The following is a 21,048-nucleotide window of genomic DNA, read 5'->3' as shown; positions in this document are numbered from 1 at the left end:
CCTTATTGAATGGCAGAAGAGGTTAAAGGGACTGAATGGGCTTCACCTGTTCTTATATTCCATGAAGTTGTAAAGGCCCTGTTGCCACCAGAGTAGCAGTCCAATGTGACCTGTGGATGTCGTTCTCTGCTCTTCCAGCAGCTGCAATGCCAACCCATTTACATTTATAGAGATGTCGCTGAAGCCAGGGCTGCCACCTAAGGCATACTTGTAAAAGGAAAGGGTGAAAATGTCTTCTTGGGTGTCTGTGCATCTTTTATGCAATGAATTTTATAGAGCAGATTTTCTCAACTTCTGACTCAGGAGGAGTGGCAATTCTTATACTCCGATGCATTACCTGACTGGTTTGCAACATGTGTTGTTTGCACAAGGAACTCATTTACTTACAAAAATAACTAATCAGTAGAAAAAGGGAGGATGTAAATGCACCAGAAATAGTATGCTGCTTATACAGCTCATACAAGTTCCTGATTTAATCTGTGGTGAGTTAGCAATCTCACTCATTGTGGCAACAGAGGCACCCAGTCACCTTTGTCAGAGTACTTCTGCTGATCCGTATCCAGTGGTAGGTCATGATGGAGCGCTGGGCTAACCAGTGGGATTTAATGGTGGTGGCCGAGTGTTGTCAAGAATATAATTGTGACTTTACATAGCCTACAAGGGGATCTCAAAAGGCTTGATTGGTAGTTAAAACAGCATTTGTTTTGATTCGTGGTTCCTATTAGAACCTAGGCATAGGGATTGATGTCAGTTTCAGGCTAGATACATTCCTTCAGGGCCACACGGAGTAGGGGCATGGGGTACTTTACTCTGCCTCAATGAAAGCCTGAATGTAGATGAATGTTGGGGTGTACAGAATGCATATCCAAATAGTTTTCATTTATTGTTCTAACTCTTATGCACTTAATGGAAAGCATTGCAAGGGCAGGGGCAAATGAGTAGGTGATTTTGTGGCAAAGGTTGAGTTACATTTGGGGACAATGTTAGTTTCTCTTGTGCTAGCCCTTAATGTAAAATTGAAAGCTAACAATTCTTTATTACAAGAGGAATTAAACATAAAAGTAAGGATGATATGTTTCAGTTATACAGGGCATTGGTGAGACCACATCTCGAATATTGTGTGCAGTTTGGTCTCTTTATTTGAGGAAAGATGTAGATGCATTGGAGGCAGTTCAGAGGAGGTTTACTATATTGATATCTGGAATGAGCAGGTTGTCTTATGAGGAAGCGTTAGACAGACTGGGCTTGTTTACACTGGAGTTTAGAAGAGTGAGAGGTGACTTGATTGAAGTGTATAAGAGCCTGAACAGTATTGACAAGGTGGGTGTGGAAAGGATGTTTCCTCTTGTGGGTGAGTCCAGAACTAGGGGGCACTGTTTTAAAATTGGGGGTTGCCCTTTTAGGACAGAAATGAGGAGAATTTTTTTTCTCTCAGAGGGTTGTGCGACTTTGGAACCCTCTGCCTCCGAAGAGGCAGGCGGGGACATTGAATATTTTTAAGGCAGAAGTAGATAGATTCTTGTTAGGCAAGAGAATCAAAGGTTATCGGGGGTAGATGGGAATGCAAAATTCAAAACACAAACAAATCAGTAATGCTCTTATTGAATGGCAGAGCAGTCTCAAGTGGCCGAATGACCTACTTCTGCTCCTATTTCGTATGTTCATGTGAAGCTTAAAGCATGGTTTGCTCACAGCTTTACATGGTAAAAACTACTATGGAGTCTCTGATTGCTTTTTATCCCTGATGGCTTTGACTTGCCTGTGAATTAGGAGAAAATCAGCTTCAGATATACTATTGAGACTGCTTTTGAAGATAGACTGATTCAATGGACTCTGAAAATGTGTTTCATAATTACATTAGCTGGCCAGCTACTCACTGTCTGTCAAGCATGTAAGATATTTGAATGGAATAGTTTTGACCCATCTGTACCATACAATGAAGAACGTGTTAGGTGCTCATCTTCCAGGTACAGTACCAGCAATCAAACCATGCCCACCAAGGGATCATGAACTACACATGTCTCTTTTTCATTCTTAGTGTGAATATCAGTCAGACTGTAATATATATTCTGCCTGGTGTGTAGGACTAGCTAACAGTAACTGTCTGTAGCCCTGTGTGTGCTATGACAAGCAAGAAAGAAACTGATTGCTAAAAAAAATCATAGAAAAATATTATTCACTTTTGACCAATGTGCATTCATATTGTGGTCAGGAGGATGATAGCATTTCAGTCACAGTTATTATGATGAATTCTCTTATTCACTGAATCAGTCATGAGGACTCCCTAGCATTTGCTGCCCACCTGGTAGGATTGAAAATCACACTTGTGAGTCAGCCAACTAATGACTAAACCCCTTGTGGAGAATTTGTTAGTACATTCCCTTTGGGATTGAGGTGATTCCAAAGTGACATACCTGACAATGGAAGCTCAGACCAAACCAAGCTGCTGTGGCAGACTCTTTTACCCTGATTTTAAAAATGGGGTGGGGTGGGGTGGTGTGGGTGAACACCAAGTTGGACAACGTACCTGGAGAGTCTCGGGCTGATAGAAATTTATGGTGCAGGAAGATGTCCATTGTATCTGAGCTGGCCAAAATAAAACTATCCAGCCTAATCTTTGTTTCCAGCTTTTGGTCTACAGTTTTGAAGGTTACGACACTTCAAGTGCATGTCCAAATATTTTTTAATGTGACGAGGATTTCTGCCTCTACCACCCTTTCAGGCCGAGTTCCAGATCCCTTCATTCTCTGGATAAGTAAAATTCTCAACTCTCCTCTAATTCTACTTTAAATCACTGACCCCTAAGTATTGACTGCTTTACTAAGGGAAATATGTATTTCCTATCTCAGCCCCTCATAATTTTATACACCTGGGTTAAATCTCCCTTTCGCCTCGCTGTTCCAAAGTAAATGACCCCGGCCTACACTCACAAGAATGCACAAGATTTAGGAGCCTGCTCTGTCATTTGTTAAGATCATGGCTGATCTGATTGTGGCCTCAACTCCACATTCCTGTCTGTCCCATAACCCTTGACTCCTTGTTGATCAAAAATCTATCTAACTCAGCCTTAAATATTTTCAATGAACCAGCTACACTGCTCTGTGAGGAAGAGAATTCCACAGACCAACAACACTCTGATAGAAAAGATTTCTCCTTATCTCAGTCTTAAATGGGAGACCCCTAATTTTTAAACAGTTCCCTAATTCTAGACTCCTCCACAAGAGGAAGCATCCTCTCAGCATCCACCCTGTTGCCCTCTCAAGATCTTATATGTTTCAATAAGGTCAGCTCTCATTCTTCCCAACTCCATTGGGTTTAGGCCCAACCCGCTCAACCTTTCCTCCTAAGATAACCCATTCATTACAGGAATCAGTCAAATGAACCTTTTTTGAACTGCTTATAATGCAATTATATAATTTCTTAAGTAAGGAGACCAAAACTGTACACAGTACTCCAGATGCAATCTCACTTGCCTTTCAATGTCTCCAACAGTGATTTTCCCCTTTGCCTCTTGATAGGTGTTTTCAGAGAGAGAGAGCAGGTTACAGAGATATGAGAAGAAAAAGCCAGCTAGCTATTATTATGTAATTACTGGAATCTTCCACACACAGGAGAAAGAGGTTTTAGGTTCCGCAGATGCTGTCAGACCTGCTGAGTTTTTCCAGCTATTTTTGTTTTTGTTTCAGATTTCCAGCATCCGCAGTATTTTGCTTTTATTTTAGGTCTTGTTCCTTTCAGGCTAGAAGCTATCCTGCTGCACTGCCCTCACACAAAACCTGGTCACCTGGTCAAGAGCCAATCAAGACATTGTTGCCAAGCAGCTCCCTTGGTCCAGGATACCTTTCCAGCACCATCCTGTCTTTCATGGCGCACTCTGTTCCAAGACTACAACATTATATATATCTATCATTCTGTTCCAGTGGACATGTCATTCAGCCTGCAGCCATTGTAATTTTAATCCCCAGTCCAACAGAAAATAAAATGATATGTCCTTTATAACAGTCCAACAGAAATAAAAAGATAATGCTAATTTTTAAAATCTCTTCATGGGATGTGAATGTTGTTGCCCATCCCTAATTGCCCTTGAGAAAGTGGTGGAACAGTGAACGAACGGTGATATAGTTCCAAGTCAAGATGGTGTGTGGCTTGGAGGGGAACTTGCAGGTGGTGATGTTCCCATGTGTCTGCTGCCCTTGTCCTTCTAGGTGGTAGAGGTCATGGGTTTGAAATCCAAAAGGAATAGTGAAATTATGCAGGACCTGCATCTTCTCCTGTTGCGATGTGAACCCGGAAAAGGAAATCAGTTCTGTAACATGCACAGGAAAGCCAGTGTCATTGTTCTTCAGTCAGGCTGAGATGGCCTCGATTTAATGTCTCACCCAAAGGATGGCACTGCTAACAGTGCAGCACCCCCTCAGTACTTCACTGAAATGTCAGCCTAGATTATGTAAGGATGCCTCTGGACTGGGGCTTGATCCTGTGACTTGACTCAGAAGTGTGCTTAAATATGTGCTCAATCTAAAAAAAAATCCTCAGGCCCACATCCCTGTCTAAATGCCAGGGGTATGTATGCCTATGACCACTAGCTCTCATCTTGCTAAACTATGCGAGTTTAGGGGAAGGTCATTTAATTTTAATTAGCACATTCCTTAGATAATATCACCACCTTCAACACCTCTTTGTCCTTTTGTTTAGGACATCTTTTGGTTATCTCCACCTATCACTGGCCCTCTATCCAGCTCTACTTGTCCCATCCCTCCTTAAACCAGCTTATATTTCACCTCTTTTCCATTTTTACTTAGTTCTGTTGAAGAGTCATACGGACTCATAACGTTAACTGTGTTCCTCTCCGCAGATGCTGCCAGACATGCTGAGTTTTTCTAGGTATTTTTATTTTTCTTTTGTCATTTAATTTTAATTTTTATGGATGAGAACGTCCATTACTAGAGAGGCATCTTGACTGTCTGCTAGAGTGGGGAACCTGAGGGTTTGGGGAGGATATGGGTTGTGACCTGGTGGGGGAAGGGGTGCATTGTATTTGAGAGTGTTAGAATCATCTTCATGGTATGTCCTTTGGTCCTATCTTACAAGGGACCTAATAAATTGTCGTAAGTTTTACCCACCCTGAAGGATCCAGTCCACGAGCCAAGGAGTTGGGTTCCTAGGTGGGCCTCAGCCTCTCTGGATGACAAGGTGGTTCACCTGCTCCTTTAGGGAAGGAAATCTGCCATCCTCACCTGGTTTGGCCTACTTGTGACTCCAGATCTGCGGTAATGTGGTTGACTCTTAAATACCCTCTGAAATGGCCTGGCAAGCCACTCAGTTGTATCAAATGGCTAAAAAAAAAGTCAATAAAAAGGAATGAAACCAGATGGACCACCTGGCATCACTGTACCTATGCTGCAGGGACTGCAGCAGTTTGAGAAGGCAGCTCACCACCGCCTTCTCAAGGGCAATTAGGGATGGACAATAAATGTTGGCGTGGCCAGCGATGTCCACATCCCGTAAACGAATAAAAAAAAATTCACCATGTTAACCCACAGGAAGAAAGTACGGAAGCCCTGAGTGTTAAATGGACCCCAGCCAGGTGGTTAAGTATGAAACTAGACACAGGTTCATTTCCTGATAGTAGGGTTATTCACAGAATGAAGCATTACAGATCTCTGCCTCTGACCTACCAACACTCCAGTTCCCCAGCAGTTGTCCTTTATACACTTTTGAGCAAATAATAAATTAACATATTAATTAGTTGACAGCCCCTTAAAGAGGCACTGTAATAGAAAATCAAAAACAAAAGTACCTTATCAAATATTGTTTCTGGGCTTGATGATGTGCTCTAACCACTGCGGCGTCCCCCAGTCACGGAAGGCCTCAATCATATCGGTGGACACCATGTGCTCCCTCCCCAAGGACACCCGGGTATGGACATAACCATGGAAGAGAGGCAGGCAGACAGGATGAATGACTCCCTCAACCACCTGCTGCCCAGACCTGTTAATGGCCATCTTGGTCAGGCCCCAGAGCAGGCAAACATGGAGGTCCTCCACCCTGCCTGCCCAACCCACACTGGTTGGCCAAAGATCAGGAGTGTGCAGAACTGCAACCAGAAGTTGAGGGGCAGCCCCGTAGGATAGTAAAGCAGGGACTGCAACCTCGCACGTCCAATGTAAATGTGGAACAAGGACTCCTCAAGGTCGCAGAAATTACAGGGGACCTGGGAGTCCATGAACCTACTTAATCTCCTATTACACGGCATCGCCAAATACCAGATGGAAAAGGGAGTCCCTTTTTACACTCTAGAGTAAACGAAATAAACAAATGAACTAGCTGACAGCCCCTTAAAGGGCATTGTAATAAAAACAAAACTTAAAGGAAACTTAACAAATTAAAATAATATTTTGGGGGGAGATGATGCACATCACGCTTGTGGTGCCCAGAGGTGCGGGAGGCCTCAAGCATACCGGTGGATACCGCGTTCTCCCTCTCCAGGGACATCCCGGCATGAGCGTAGCCGCAGAAGAGAGGCAGACAGTCAGGTTGAATGACCCCCTCGACCATCCGCTGCCTGGACCTGTTGATGGCCACCTTGGGCAGTCCCAGGAGCAATCTAACAAGGAGGTTCTCTGCTTGCGCCCCCCCTTCGCACCGGGCGGTGAAAGATCAGGACCGTGAGGCTGAAGTGCAAGCAAAGTTTGAGGGGAAGCCCCTTCAAAAAGTGGAACAGGGGCTGCAACTTTGCACAACCTATATGCACATGGACCACAGACTCCATCCACATGGTGCAGATATTACAGGCAGCCTCGGAGTCCATGAACCTATCTAATCTCCTATTGCACAGGACTGCTGTGTGCAACACCCTCTATGCCAAATCCCTGATAGAAAAGGGAGTCCCATTTTACACTCTTTATGGCTTACCAGCTAATCAGTTGAAATAGTAAGCAAACTAATTAATAGCCCCTTAAAGGGGCACAGTAACCTCAAAACATTAAAATAATATTTCGAGGGGGAAGATGATGCACTCCAACCCCTGCGGTACTCACTGGTCACATTATATATGGAACACGAGGCTGCAGATAAGGGTCTGTGAACCAACTTAATCTTTTGTTGCATGGGACTGCTGCATGCAGCACCCTCCAGGCCAAATTCCACATGGAAAAGGGAGTTCCTTTTTATACTCTTTTTAAAAACCCAATAAATCAATAAAATAAATTAACAATTGAGAAGGGTGACAGCCCCTGATGGGGCACGGTAACAAAACAAAACTTTCAAAGGAAACTTATGTGGCAGAATTTTACCTGTTAGCGAGCGGGGGTGGGGCCCGCTCGCCGATGCATAAAATGACACGCGGTGACATTGGGGGGAGCTCCCGATGTCACCGCGCCCCATTTAAGTTTTCAGGAAGGCGGGGGCGCAGTGAAATCAGCTGCGTGCCTGCCGACCTGTCAATGGCCAATTGAGGCCATTGGCAGAGTCAATTATGTAATTAAAGGACCTACCCTTCCAACCTTAAGGTTAAATAAGTTGATCTTTACATTATTTCTTGTCAAGTGATATTTTTTGTTCAACACGTACTGATGTTAAGAAAATATTTTTTACATGTAAATTACTCTGCCAGTAAACGTATTCAACCCAACCTGTTAAATTTTCAGGTATTGATGTTGGTTTAGTCATATTGTATTCTGGCAACTTCTGTGCATGTAGCATTTTGCATTTTAATGTATAAATGGGAAGGAAGTGCAAGATCTGTACATTTTGTTTTATTGCCCTCTCTGCTGTTCTCTCCGTTGGGGAGGTGTATTTAAAGTTAACTCAATAATGGCTGCCTACAACTGAGCACGTGTTACTCTACTCAGTGCAATATACAACACTTGCCATTTTGGTTAGTAACCTGCCCTGTTAATCTTTGGTGCAAATGCATCCTGTGCACAAAAACAACATTTCGCAGAGTGAGCTCTTTAATTGAAATGTTGAACAATACCAGACAAAATCCTGCCTGTAAAAATTGTCAACACTATTTAAATAAAATTCAGCAATGAAGATGAGCAGATTCTTTTGGCTTCACATTACCTTGGGTAGAACGTTTCTTTCATCCATAATGCATTGAGGAAATAGTCAACCTCCTTCAACAAGGTCATCAAATTGCCAGAACAAAAATGAAGTCAGATTGAATTTATTCTACCTACGCAGTTTGTAATGCTAGTGCTTGCCTCCTCTTATCGGTGTGGTACAATTACCTGAGAAAGGATCAACTGTATTATAATAATGATTTGTTCAGAAAATTAGAAATGAGAGCTTTGTTGGGTGTTGGGGTGGGTGGGTGGGTGGGGCGGGTGGGTGGGTGGGGCAGGGTTGTCACCATATTACTGCCTCCTAGAGACTGGACCCAAGGCACAACGCGCCATGAAAACATAGGGCGGAATTTTCCGCGCCCGCCCGCCGCCAGGATCATCCAGTTCTGCTGCAAGTCAATGGATTTCTGGCTGGGGCACTGCCTTTCCCGTGGTGGGTCCCGCCCGCGACGGGGCTGGAAAATCCCAACCATAAACTTTGGCATTTGGCTTAAAAGATTCAAAGCTCAATTTTATTTGCAGAATTTTCACCTGGGAGGGAGGGTGTGTACCCAATCTGCTCAAGCGTGAAATGATGCGCAATGATGTCGGGCAAGCATCCTGACATCATTGTGCAGCCGCACGATAGTTCGGTCGGTGGGCGCGCTCGGGAATCGGCAACACGCCCGCTGACAATTAGAAGGCCTATTAAAGCCATTGAAGTATTACTTAACTTAATTTTTTTGCTGCCCATCCAACCTTATGGTTTGTGGGCAGCGAAAAGGCCAAGTGGCCTTTGCATTTTTTTGAAAGCCTCATCCACGGACGGAATGAGGTTTCCAACATCGAATAAAAACAAAATAAATTTTTTAAAATTTCATTTACAACATTTACATGTTATATAACATTTTAAAAATCTTTGGGCAGAATTTTTCAGTCGGCATGCGGGGGCGGGCCCCAACAGGCTAAAATGTAAAACGATGTGTGATGACATCCCAACGTCATCGCGCAGTCCCGTGGCATTTCATTCGGCGGGCGCACGCCGGAGTTGGCTGTGCACCCGCCAATGTGTAAACGGCCTAGTAAGGTCATTAAGAAAACAATTCATGTAAGTAGTAATGCTGCCCGTCCAACCTTAAGGCCCAAACGGCCTTTGTGTTTTTTAGGAAACCTCACACATGAGCGGGATGAGGTTTCCTAAAACTTTCATTAAATAAATAAATAAATAGTTTTAATTAGAAAAAACATGTCCCATCTCATGTGACACAGTCACATGAGGGGACATGTCTAAATAAATTTTTGAATCATTTATTTAATTACTTTAATATCCATTCAATCTCGTGTGAAAGAGCGCTGGCTCCTCCTCCCCCCACCTGCACAGGTAGTTGCATATTACGCTGGGATGGCCTTAATTGGCCCGCCCACATAAAATGGCAGTGCAGTGCCGATTGCGGGCGGTGATCGGCTCCGTGACCGCCCCTGCCCAGCCCGCCATATGAAAAATTCTGCCCTTTATTTCTAATTTTTGAAACTCTTCACCTCCCTGAGGCAGCTCTGTGCCTTAGGGAGATTTTCAAGCACTCACCCTCGCATATGCTTGAAGTTCCCCGCTTGCCCCACTCACCCACCTCCCCCACCTGCACAGGCAGCGCTGAGTGCTGCTGCTCGCGTTTCATGCTAGGTAGGCCCTAACTGGCCCACCAGCGTGAAATTGCGATCCGGCCCCGATTGCAGGCGGCAGTCAGCTTCCCGACTGCCCCGTCCACTCCTGCCGAGACCGCCCGACAAGGGCCCTATGAATTTATGCTAACAGGCTCTCGCGCTGCACACACCAGAAACTCATTTTGAGAATGTAGGTATGGAGTTTCTTAGCCTCCACTCCTTAATTCTAAAAATACATTTAAAACCAAATATTTAGTATCTCCAGCACATCTTCTTTCTCCAAAATTATACTCCCTCCTTCTTCCCTGGGTCTGCCTAACCTTTCAAACTATTTCTTTACAATTTTATGCCGTAAAAGTCGATTTCCTTTTATACTAGCCAATTTTCATATTCCTATTTATTTTACCCATTTGTTCATGGGATGTGGGCTTCGCTGGCTAGGCCAGCATTTATTGCCCATCCCTAATTGTCCTTGAGAAGGTGATGCTGAGCCACTTTCTTGAACCGCTGCAATCCATGTGGTGTGGGTACACCCACAGTGCTGTTAGGAACGGAGATCCAGGATTTTGACCCAGCATCAGTGAAGGAACGGCGATATATTTCCAAGTCAGGATGGTGAGTGACTTGGAGAAGAACTTTAAGGTGGTGGTGTTCCCACGCATCTGCTCCCTTTGCCTAGGTGGTAGAGATTGTGGGTTTGGAAGGTGCTGTCGAAGGAGGCTTGGTGAGTTGCTGCAGTACATGTTGTAGATGGTACACACTGCTGCCACTGTGCGATATTATCCTTTTCAATCCCCATTTGTATATCCCACTAACATTTCTATATTCATCATAATTTTTTTTAGTCTTTTTAGCATTAATTTTATCATTTTAAACTTAAGTTTAGTTTTAATCTCTATATTTATTCACAGATCTGTTTTTTGATGCACCTTCTCTTTGCCTTAAAGGAATATATATTTGTACTCTACTCAATCCACCTCATATTTAAGAACTTCCCATTGCTGATCCAGTGTCCCGTTGGCTAACTTTGCTGCCAAGTTAATTTGGGTGACATTAATTTTTATCTTGCTGAACTTCACCTTTTCCCAGTCCAGCATCCCATAACTATGGCTCTTCATTATCCTTTTATAATTCTTATTTTGAACCTAAGGTAACTACTCCCTAATCATTCTAGTCTTACGAGTTATTTTTCCTGTTTCAGTTCCCAGAATTAAATTAAGTAATGCTTCTTTTCTTGATGGACCAGATTTAGGAAGTAGTCATGGATTCATTCTAAGAAAAAATTGCCTGCCTTGACCATATATATTACCTTTATTCCTGTCTGTCTTGATATAGGGAAGATTCCGAAGATACGGATGGAAGTAAGTGTGGAAATTGTGGAGGCTCTGCCCATAATCTTCCAATCCTCTTTCGATACAAGAGTGGCATCATGACTCGAGAATTCCAAATGTTACTTCCTCGTTCAAAAAAAGATGTAAGGATAAACTCAGCAACTATAGGCCTATGGTTGTTTAGAAATGTTACATTTGGATATACTGTATGAGTCTCATAACCCTCAGTATGATATTTCAGCCCTCTTTTGAATGAGATGTTAAACTAAGGCTATAACTGTTTGCTCATGGGTGGCACAAGTTCAGGAATAGTTATCCAGGTAACTTTGGATAACTTTGTTCCTTCAAACAACATTACCAGAAGTATGTTATCTCTCCATTTAATTAATTTACTGTTTGTGGGACTAATTATGCCTCCCTTAACACCCACCCCAACTCCTCACTATTGTCCTGGTCAGGATCAGCCAATCCAGGATTAACCAGCCATTGAACCTAGGACTACCCTGATTCATATCATTCGGTTGCGTATTGGACACCACATTTGCCCTTTTACACATGTTTACAATTTATCAAATGCATTGCAAAATTTATGAATGGTGGAGCATGAAGTTAAAAGCTAATTTAATTTGGGGTTCAGATAACATGCATAAACCCCTTTAGGCTTCTGTTGATTGATTATGAACTCACCTGAAGCCTAAAAGTGAATTGCAGTTGAATTATTGACTTTAAATCACCCATTGTGATATATGTGAACCCAATACTCAGGATGTGGTCACTCCATGTGTATTGGCCATCACTGAAAAAAATATAAAGGAAATATCATTGCCAACCACAATGGGGTGATTAGTTCCACATGAGGCTTACAGGATTACTCATGTGTATCGAGGCTATATCATGCTCGCTGCATGTCAAGTGGAAGTATTTATATCCCACTCTTGGATATGCTCTGTCTTAAATGCAATACCTGTAGTGCTTTCAGCTTCAATATTTGTTTCTTTTCTTTTTATTTACCTTTTGTGCTTATCAAAATAAATGATATCAGTGCTGGCATTGCACCTTTCCCCATATTGAACACTTCCAGGTCAGGTATAGTACAGATAAATAGAAAGTAAAGCCACACCCAACCCATCTCTAGCCACCAACATGCCCCCATACCCCAACATCACCCTATCCTAAAAATACGCCTCAGCCCCAACTTCACAACCAGTGTGTCATTTCCTACAGCAGCCTTCATTTTGCCTCTTTGAGTGAGATTGGTAATTAGTGCCAAATTGGGCTTTTAATGCTATAGACTGATACCAAACTCATTTTGTACAGGATCCTGACAACCAGCAGAGAGAGGACACTTAATCCCATCAATCTAACCAAAATTTTAACTTAGGTTGCAGAGACAAATTTTGGACTTGGTTTTAACCCTGTAAGTGAATTGGTTTTGAGTAAGTTAAAATGTTGCCCAAAATGCTAGTATCTAACACACTGTGTCAATTGTTTCCCTAATTAATACTTCTGTAGGGCACTAAAATAATTAGAAGTTTCAACATCCATTTCTGCAGAGAAATATGCTTTCCATTGTATATCAAGCGTATATAAAAAGTTTCAGTGTTAATTGCATGTTCTTTATCTAGTTTTTGTTTTTGTTTGGTTTCACAATAATTGTTTAACACATCGCAGTTGAACAAGGATTCACATAGAAGGTGAGTTCTTGTCCTCAGGTGCCACTGACACTGGGAACTCACTGGAAAACAAAATCTGACTATTCTAAGGGATGTTTAAGGGGTGGGTTATAGTGATACTTTCCAGATACCACTGGAAAGGAAGAACATAACTCATAAAAAAGATTGGAGATTTATACATTTCCTAATAATCTAGAAAGCAATGTAGAATAAATAGCTTAATAACTTCATATAATAGTGGTTGAATTATTTACATTTTGATATATCAAATAGCATTGTTCTTGATAAGAATCAGTCCACCTCATTGAGGAATGAATTATGCAGTACCATAGTAATAGTTTCAGGCATGAGAAAACCTTCAGTCCATCCATTCTACCTATACATGGTACTCCCTTGTCATATTTCTAATAACCTCCTGCCACCTTGCAGAAGTGAACTAATCCTATCAACATTTCCTTCTATTTTTCTCCCTCATGTATTTATCTTTCCCTTAAATGTATCCATGATATTCTTTTCAAATACTCCACTGTGGCAGCGAGTTCCACATTCTAACCATCCCCTGGATAAAGAAGACAGGGTAACTTTCAAACAACTTGTGTGTATCTTTAGAAATTGCTATCCAAATGGCACTTAGACGAACCTGAGGGTCCTCACTTGCCAATGCTTGGATTAATGTGCTGGAAGACCAGGAGAAAAAGACTTGCATTTATACAGTGCCTTCCATAACCTCAGGACATCCCAAGGTGCTTTACTGCCAATGAAGCACATTTTAAGTATGGTCACTGTTTTAATGTAGGAAATGTTGCAGTCAAAGTGTGCACAGCAAGCATCCAAAAATGACAATGTGTAAATGGCTAGATAATCTGTTTTGCGATATGAATTGAGGAGAGAGGTCACTTTTTAATATAAAAGTATTATTTTATTAGTGAATAAAATACAAGGAAATTATTAAACTCTGTACATAAAGCAGCTTTACTTGCTTGGTATATGTTGTCATAATATAAAATACTGATTTATTTTCACAATATACAGTAATTGGTATTTTCCTTTACAAACACCAGTATGTATATAGTTATTTAACGATACCACGTCACTGACAAGTATGAATAACAGTTGGAGTAAGTCCAGCAACAAATTACTTTTAGTTCATGTTGCTGAGATCGAATAATTTCTGATGAAAAGCATATTGAGAGATACCTAAAAATAACAATGTAGGGGAAAACTGTAATAAATAGAAACCCTATGTACAGAGAGGCTGAGTCTCTTTCCTCTGACCCCCTTCCCAGTCTGTTGCTTTCTTCACAGTTAGATTTGCAGGAAGACATGTGTGCACATGTTTGCAGGATGTGGAAGGCAATTTGAACACTTCTGTTTACATATTCCTTATTTTATACTAGATTGCAAATATGCTGTGACAGAGGCAGTCCGAAAGTAATCAGGGCAACAGAAATGAAACAAGACACCTCCAGCTTATCAAATACAAATTGACATCAAAACCAGATCCTAAAGAATGCTAACTTCTCAAGCTGGAGTAGTTCAAGTTTTGCTGTGAACACACTGAGCATGTATTTTTCAAAATTCTTGTAGGTTTATATAGCCTTTTTTGTGCTTCCCTTAATTTTGCATCAGCTCCCCAGCAGAATGGCAAAGTTAAAGAGACATTTTAGAAACATGAATAATGATTGACCTTTATGATATTACTTATCTTGCAGACGTTCACTAATGGCAGTACATTTTTAATTATATGTGTATAATACATTCAAGACAAAATGCTTTAATTGTGGCCCATTTTTCTTATTTAACAGCAACTTGTTAACATCTACAAATGGTTTTCTCCTTCTTAGGCTGGCAACGTTTCACAGTGCTTCTGTTTACAAACTATTCAACAGAAAGATTACCGACATACAGTAAACAGAAGCCATTGAAGGGATTAATGAATCTCTAGACACTTACAGCTGAAATCAATTCAATAGTTAAAGTTTAATCAAGAACAACAGTTAGCAGATACTTCTGGTAGATATGAAAATCTTCCGTAAGAAAGAAAAAGCACATTGGTCTCTTCCTCATGTCTACAGGCTGTTGGCAAGGTAACCTGAGCTACTGTTTATACAACAAAATGATTTTGCCTTCAGTGCACAAAGTAGCTTAACACATGGGTGCCAATCGGCATGTAGGGTGAAAGGTTTTTGGCAATCGATTACTTAGTTGCATAGCTTGTGTCTTCGAAGACTTTTTAGTTTCTTAAAGGTGGAATCATGCAAATTGTATGAACACACATAAGTGGGATTATATGCTCAAATAGAACTGCTTCAGGTCGATCTTGACCAAGATTTTTGTCAATGGAGCAAGCCTAGCTGGATGTGGGTTTCCTTTGTGTTTTCCCCACATTAAATATCCAATTTGAGTCAGAACAGGTTGGAAGGCCACAGAGCAAAAAGTAAGCAATCCTCGTTATCCTGAGCCACATTTGAGCCCCACACCTCTGAGGTACTGACTTATAAACAGCACAGATAGGGACTGGTATGGTAGTGTAGTGGTTGAGCTATTGGCCCAGTAATCTAAAAAGCCTGGACTAATAATCCAGAGATGTGAGTTCAAATCCCAAAGTTGCAGGTTGACAAATTGAATTTGCTTCAAAAGAAAACCTAACCACAAAAAGCTGTTTTCTGCAAAAGTGAAAATGAAGCTGCCATGTTTCTGTACAAACTGGTTCACTGATGTCACTTTAGGGAAGGAAATTTTCTGTCCTTATCCTAAATAGACTCTAATTTCCCATGTTGTTAACTCTTCTGCTGGTGGTTCAAGATGGCAGCCCATGGCTGCTACCTTCTCAGGGCAACTAGGGATGGGCAATAAATGCCAACCTTGCCAATGATGCTCACATCATGAGAATTAATAACAAGAAAGGCTTGGGTGTTGCTTACCCATAGGCTCTGTTGACCAGGGATGATACAAGGTATAAAGAGAGAATTCTGTTCACTTTTTTACTTCCCACTCATGATAACTGGCAACTGTTTTTTTAACGAGAGAAGCACAGTTGTGGAAACTTCATATGAGTTTATTATCTCATGTATTTTGCTATGTTGTATTAGAGAGATCTTGGTAAGACCTCCATTCTGAATATAATGTGGAACTCTGCACTCCCGCCCACCATTCCCATACAGGTGGGTAATTTTGACTTTGGGTGACAGCATTAAAAGGGCTATATCGATATCAAAGTCAGCAGAAATTAAAATCCAGAGATGTAAGATGGGCATCTAAATTGATGGCGCTCATTTTACACTATCATCCAGCCAAAATTACCCTCAATATGTCTATGACGATATGTACAATCAGCATAGAAATATAAAACGTATCACTCTGGAGGCAGTTTCATTCTGTATCTCTCCTGGCAGTGAAAGGCACTTTTATGTTGAGTGTCACAAGCAGGTATATTGTTCTCCCACTGTGTTGACTGCTCTCTGGAGTAAAACTGGCAAGCTCTGGTGATTCAACAACACCAAGAGACCACAGTTTGGTCGGTTGCATAAATTATCTGGTGGCTGCTCCTAATATTTTGATTATAGATCGTTTTGATGAGTATTGGTACCAAAAGTGCAGAGGACATTTTCTGGGGCTGGGTAATATATATCTAAGTCCTTGGATGCCAATCTCAAACTATTTCAGTGATGGCATCTTCATTGTGCACTTGTATTAGATTTGAATGATCAGAACTCTGCAGCAGAGTAAATACTAAGCTCTCCTGAATAATACCTGGAGCCAGAATTTGTGGGGTGACATGGGCTGAGGGGGCATCAATGAGCACTGAAGTAAACTCAAATCTATCAGTAATCTCCAAGGTTAATGCCACTAAGTACAATCAATCAATAAGTGATATACTGTTAAAGGAAAGAAAATGTCTCTTGCCATTAAGAGGGGGTGATCAACTGTTGTGAATCTTATCCCTTCCTCGTAGCCCTGATGGGACTGGGCAGAATTCTTCCCAGATAAACCTCACGTAGACATATAAGCACTCTCATCTTCTCTACTAGTCAGCATAAGGGTTGCTTTTGGGATGAAAGCATTAGTTCATGTTCTGATGAAAGGTCATAGACTTGAAACGTTAATTCTTGTTTCTTTCTCCACAGATGCTGCCAGACCTGCTCAGTATTTCTAGAAGTTTCTGTTTTTATTTCAGGTTTCCAGCATATTGCTTTTGTGCTCATTTTAAGGGCCTGGAAGGAACAAAATTTGAATTCAAATTTAAGCAGTCTAAACTATTCCAAGTACAAGGCCATCCAGCACAAGATGGTGGTAAGAACTCAAATCTATGCCAGAAATTTATAATTAAAAAGGCTTCAAAGTAGCCTTCATGATGGAGTGGCTTTGTGCAGCAATCCGCTCTGTTGCAAGATGGTAAGATTCCCTTTAAATTGAATTCTAAAGTCTCATCTGTGCCATCAAGAGAGGTGCCAATTTCAATTACAGTACCTACTCAATTATTGGGTCACCCAGATCCTTTTGTGCCCCACTAGCGCTCAGTTCCAGTGTAACATTGACAAAGCCGGAACTCGTCTCCTTCCTTATCAACTGACTGGGAAATAGTACATTGAGCAAGAATATCTGAAAGCAAACATTGAATATTTTGCTGAAAATTATATTTACAAACTTGTAATAAAATTACATTTCAAAGCTGTCACAACATATCTTTGGTGTGAAGAACTGCTGCCTTTTGAGATCTGTGACAAATGTGTACAGGGATCATTTAATAAATTCACGCTGCTCAACATTACACAGAAATGAGGTGATACAGTTGTAATATACTTTTGGTTATCCTGGATAGTTCAAACTAATAATCCTGTGCTATTTTAAGAACTTTCTTAAATTTAATGCCATTGCCTTTCAATGATCCAAACAGACTAACACAGACAAACTCTGTACATGACAATACAATTTAAAAATAAACAAATTCTGTATTGAACACAGAAAATAAAATAAATCTCTTAAATAAAAAGCAATAAAAGAAAACTTGTGACAAAGACAGTTTTAGATCTATGCTGTTGGCAGTTCAGCCCAGGTGAGGCCACAACTGGAATGCTACAAACATTTAAAGTGACATTGTCTTAATAAGAAAGGTATGCTGCAAAACCCTTTGCTTTGGTGGGAGGAAGGTGAGAGGATCAGTTGGTCATTAATTCTGTAATTGAATTGTTGCATGCAAGTAATGCAATCATTATTCCCATTTGAATGACTCCAGTGATGCTGGTAAACAGTTGAGAGGTTTGCCGGCTCTTTTCAGGAAGTCATTGAAACCTTAAATATTACAATGAAAACAGAAAATGCTGAAAATGCTCAGCAGGTCTGACAGCATCTGTGGAGAGAGAAACAGAGTTAACGTTTCAAGTCCATATGACTTCTTCAGCTTCGAAGAAGTCACATGGACTCGAAACATTAACTCTGTTTCTCTCTCTACAGACGCTGTCCGACCTGAGTTTTCCCAGCATTTTCTGTTCTTATTTCAGATTTCCAGTATCCTCAGTATTTTGCTTAAATATTATAAACTTGTCCAATTGGCTGGAATATTTATATTTTGCTTCCCTCAGAGTTCCAAGGCTTCACTGCACTTTAAAAACAATACATTAAATCAATCTGGAAAAAAACTCAGCAGGTCTGACAGCATCCGTGGAGAGAAAGGCAGAGTTAACGTTTCGAGTCCCTAGGACTGAAGAAGTCATGCGGACTTGAAACGTTAACTCTGTCTTTCTCTCCACAGATGCTGTCAGACCTGTTTGAGTTCTTCCAGCATTTTCTGTTCTTATTTCAGATTTCCAGCATCCGCAGCATTTTGCCTTTACATTAAACCAGTCGGTGCTGCAGTAACCTGTTCCGAAACCCTGAACTGAGGCCGTCAGAATATCTCTAAATCTGTCAAAAGATAGACATACATTTAAAAGAAGAAAATCTCCCCTCCCCCCTCCAGGAGGGGGGGGGGGGGGGGGAACCTGTGTCGAGGTTGTTAAGGGCGGGGAGACAGCATCTCCACCTGAGACGAAACCGTTCTCTCCCTCAGGTGAGAGCGGACCTGTGGACGCCCAGCGCTCGCTGCTGCTCCTAGTTCACATTTGCAGCATCTCTTTGCATTCAGCCACAGACACACACGCACAGCCGGGCAGCGGGCGTTGCCATGGGGATTGGACCGAGGCGCGGTGCAGCGCTATACAAGCTCGGCAGCCTTGGACTCCTTGGCTTTCTTGCAGCCGTACAGCCACTTGATGACCCGGGCGTTGCGCTCGATGACGGACAGGCTGGAGGAGGGCGTGTGGTGCTCGCTCAGCGCCTCCTCCAGCAGCCGCTCGTGGTCGCCGCTGTGCCGGGAGAAGTCGCTCTCCGAGTCGGGCACGCTGACACTCCGGACGCGGAGGGCCAGGCTGTCGGAGGCCGAGGTGAAGTTCTCCCGGCCCAGGTCCTCGATCACCTCGGGCTCCAGGCCGCAGTACCTGAAGAAGCTGTCAAACTCCGAGTAGGCCTTGGAGTAGCGGGAGCTGATGTCGGACTGGGAGCGGTTCAGGCCCCGCCTCTGGAGCTGGGCGGGGGCTGCGGCCGCTGCCCTGGCCCCGCCCCCGCCCGGGGGCTGCAGGCCGGCGGCACAGCCCCTCTCGGCTAGGCTGCCCTCCTTGATGATGACCTTGGGCACCTCGGGGGATGCCGGCTGCTTGTCCCGGCCGGAGCCCTGGAAGAGCCTCCTGACAAGGCTGGGGTTCGCCCTGCCGGCCCCCTCGCCGCCGCTGGCCCCTCCCTTCACGAACTCGCACTTCTGCCGGTAGATGACCAGGGAGTCCGGCCTCATCTGCCTCTTAGAGCGGCGGACGGCGCCGGCCGGCCCCACGTCCCGCTGGAAGGGTGTCTGGAAGAGGTGGGCGGAGCTGGGCGCGCCTGGCGGCTTCTCGCCGCCGCCGCTGCTGCCGCCGCTGCTGCTGCTGCCCTCCGAAGCCCCCGAGCTGCCGAAGCCGGCCGGCTCTTGCTTGCAGCCCATCACCTGTTGGCTCTTCACGTACTTGCCCTTGTCGGCCGCCAGTCTCTCCACGGCGCTGACCCGACCCCGGTTGTTGCCCTCCATCTGCCTGCGGAGGTAACCGGGTCCCTTGTTGAGGATTCTCAGGGGCAGAGAGGAGCTCACCTCTGGCTGCAGGCTTGGAGTGTGGGAGATGTCAGTCGGCATGGCAGTCACTTCACCCCCTGCCAGAGAACACAAACAGTACTCAACAAGTCACACTCACTCAGAAAAGAAGATTCTCATGTAAGCACTCTCCCCACAAGGTCCAAATTCGCTGCCCTCTCTGGATCTTGTATCTTTTTGTTGTTGTTAATTTCCCAGAAGAAATGCACAATCCACAAGGAAGGTGTTAGTAGCTGTTCTGATCGTGTGCTGACTTACAGCAATACTGGCTGTCATAAGCACTGACTTCACTTTTACTGCAGCTGTGGCTTCCTTTCAACTGATCCACCTTGTGAGGCCGTCCCTCCTATCATAAAACACAGCAAATCATACCTCAGCTCCAGGGCTTATGACGCTATGTGGGAGCAAGCTGTGTGTCATGGAAGAGGGATGGGTCCACAATTACCGACATTAATACAGTCCCCAGCGAGGACAAACCCTAATTTATTTAGAATGTATTCTCTCTCTTTTCTCCCTTTCTCCCCATCTATCGCAACCTATCAGTAAATCGCTAAACTCATTAGAAGTTTGCAAACTAGCAGATAAAACTTACTTCCTTGAAGATAAACGTAACGATAGAAATAGGGTGAGATACTGGTAATGACTGTGTTAATGTTTTTGGTATGATGCAGAGTTGTGATTAAAACAAATAAATAGAACCTACGTTAAAACAACCAAGAAATTTCATTCAAATCTATGAACACGTTTGCCACGACTAATAACTACACAGGGCGATTTCACTCTGGAGGAGGAATACTAGCGGTATAATTGACAGGATTCTGATAAGACAGGGTGTTCAGCCTTTAAATCTTTGTTTGGTGAGGGAGCGTTTTTGTTTCCATTTTCCCGGGGGCGGGGGGAGGGTGGTGGAGGTGAATACGATGCAACATCAGGGAAATTTCTGATCGATCCTCATTAATTTTACTTTCTAACCAGTTCTTCTGGAATCATCAAATCAATGGGTGTATTAACACGGTGTAAGGATAGCCTTGCTGTTGAATAGCAAGTTCACACCAAACATCCGATTACAATTAAAGTAATTAATGCATAGTGGGTAGGTGACATGGAGATGAGCCATTTGGTTTCCAAGCTGGATAACCTGCCCGGACTTAGTGAGGCAGCAACGTTTGACTCCTGAT

At 42.9% G+C, this 21,048-nt stretch overlaps 1 protein-coding gene and 1 long non-coding RNA gene across 2 annotated transcripts; both read right to left on the bottom strand.

Moving 5' to 3' along the window:
- Positions 1-16,838: 16,838 nt before the first annotated feature.
- LOC144680654 (uncharacterized) lies at positions 16,839-18,345 on the bottom strand. Its single transcript, XR_013576596.1, has 2 exons — positions 18,181-18,345; positions 16,839-18,035 (listed from the first exon to the last, which is right to left on the bottom strand). It is a non-coding gene; the product is annotated as an uncharacterized LOC144680654 (long non-coding RNA).
- Positions 18,346-18,907: 562 nt separating this feature from the next.
- Positions 18,908-20,597, bottom strand: fam110c (family with sequence similarity 110 member C). The gene has a single exon (XM_078541283.1). The coding sequence runs from the start codon at positions 19,910-19,912 to the stop codon at positions 18,908-18,910; it is 1,005 nt and encodes a 334-aa protein (XP_078397409.1). The 5' UTR covers positions 19,913-20,597.
- Positions 20,598-21,048: the final 451 nt, after the last annotated feature.

The sequence above is a fragment of the Cetorhinus maximus genome, chromosome 5, assembly GCF_964194155.1.
Source record: "Cetorhinus maximus chromosome 5, sCetMax3.hap1.1, whole genome shotgun sequence".
Lineage (NCBI taxonomy): Eukaryota > Metazoa > Chordata > Chondrichthyes > Lamniformes > Cetorhinidae > Cetorhinus > Cetorhinus maximus.
This window is presented reverse-complemented; position numbering and strand designations above follow the sequence as displayed.

Coding starts and splice junctions, on each gene's coding strand:
- fam110c (XM_078541283.1), bottom strand. CDS start 19,912: ATGCCGACTGACATCTCCCACACTCCAAGCCTGCAGCCAGAGGTGAGC.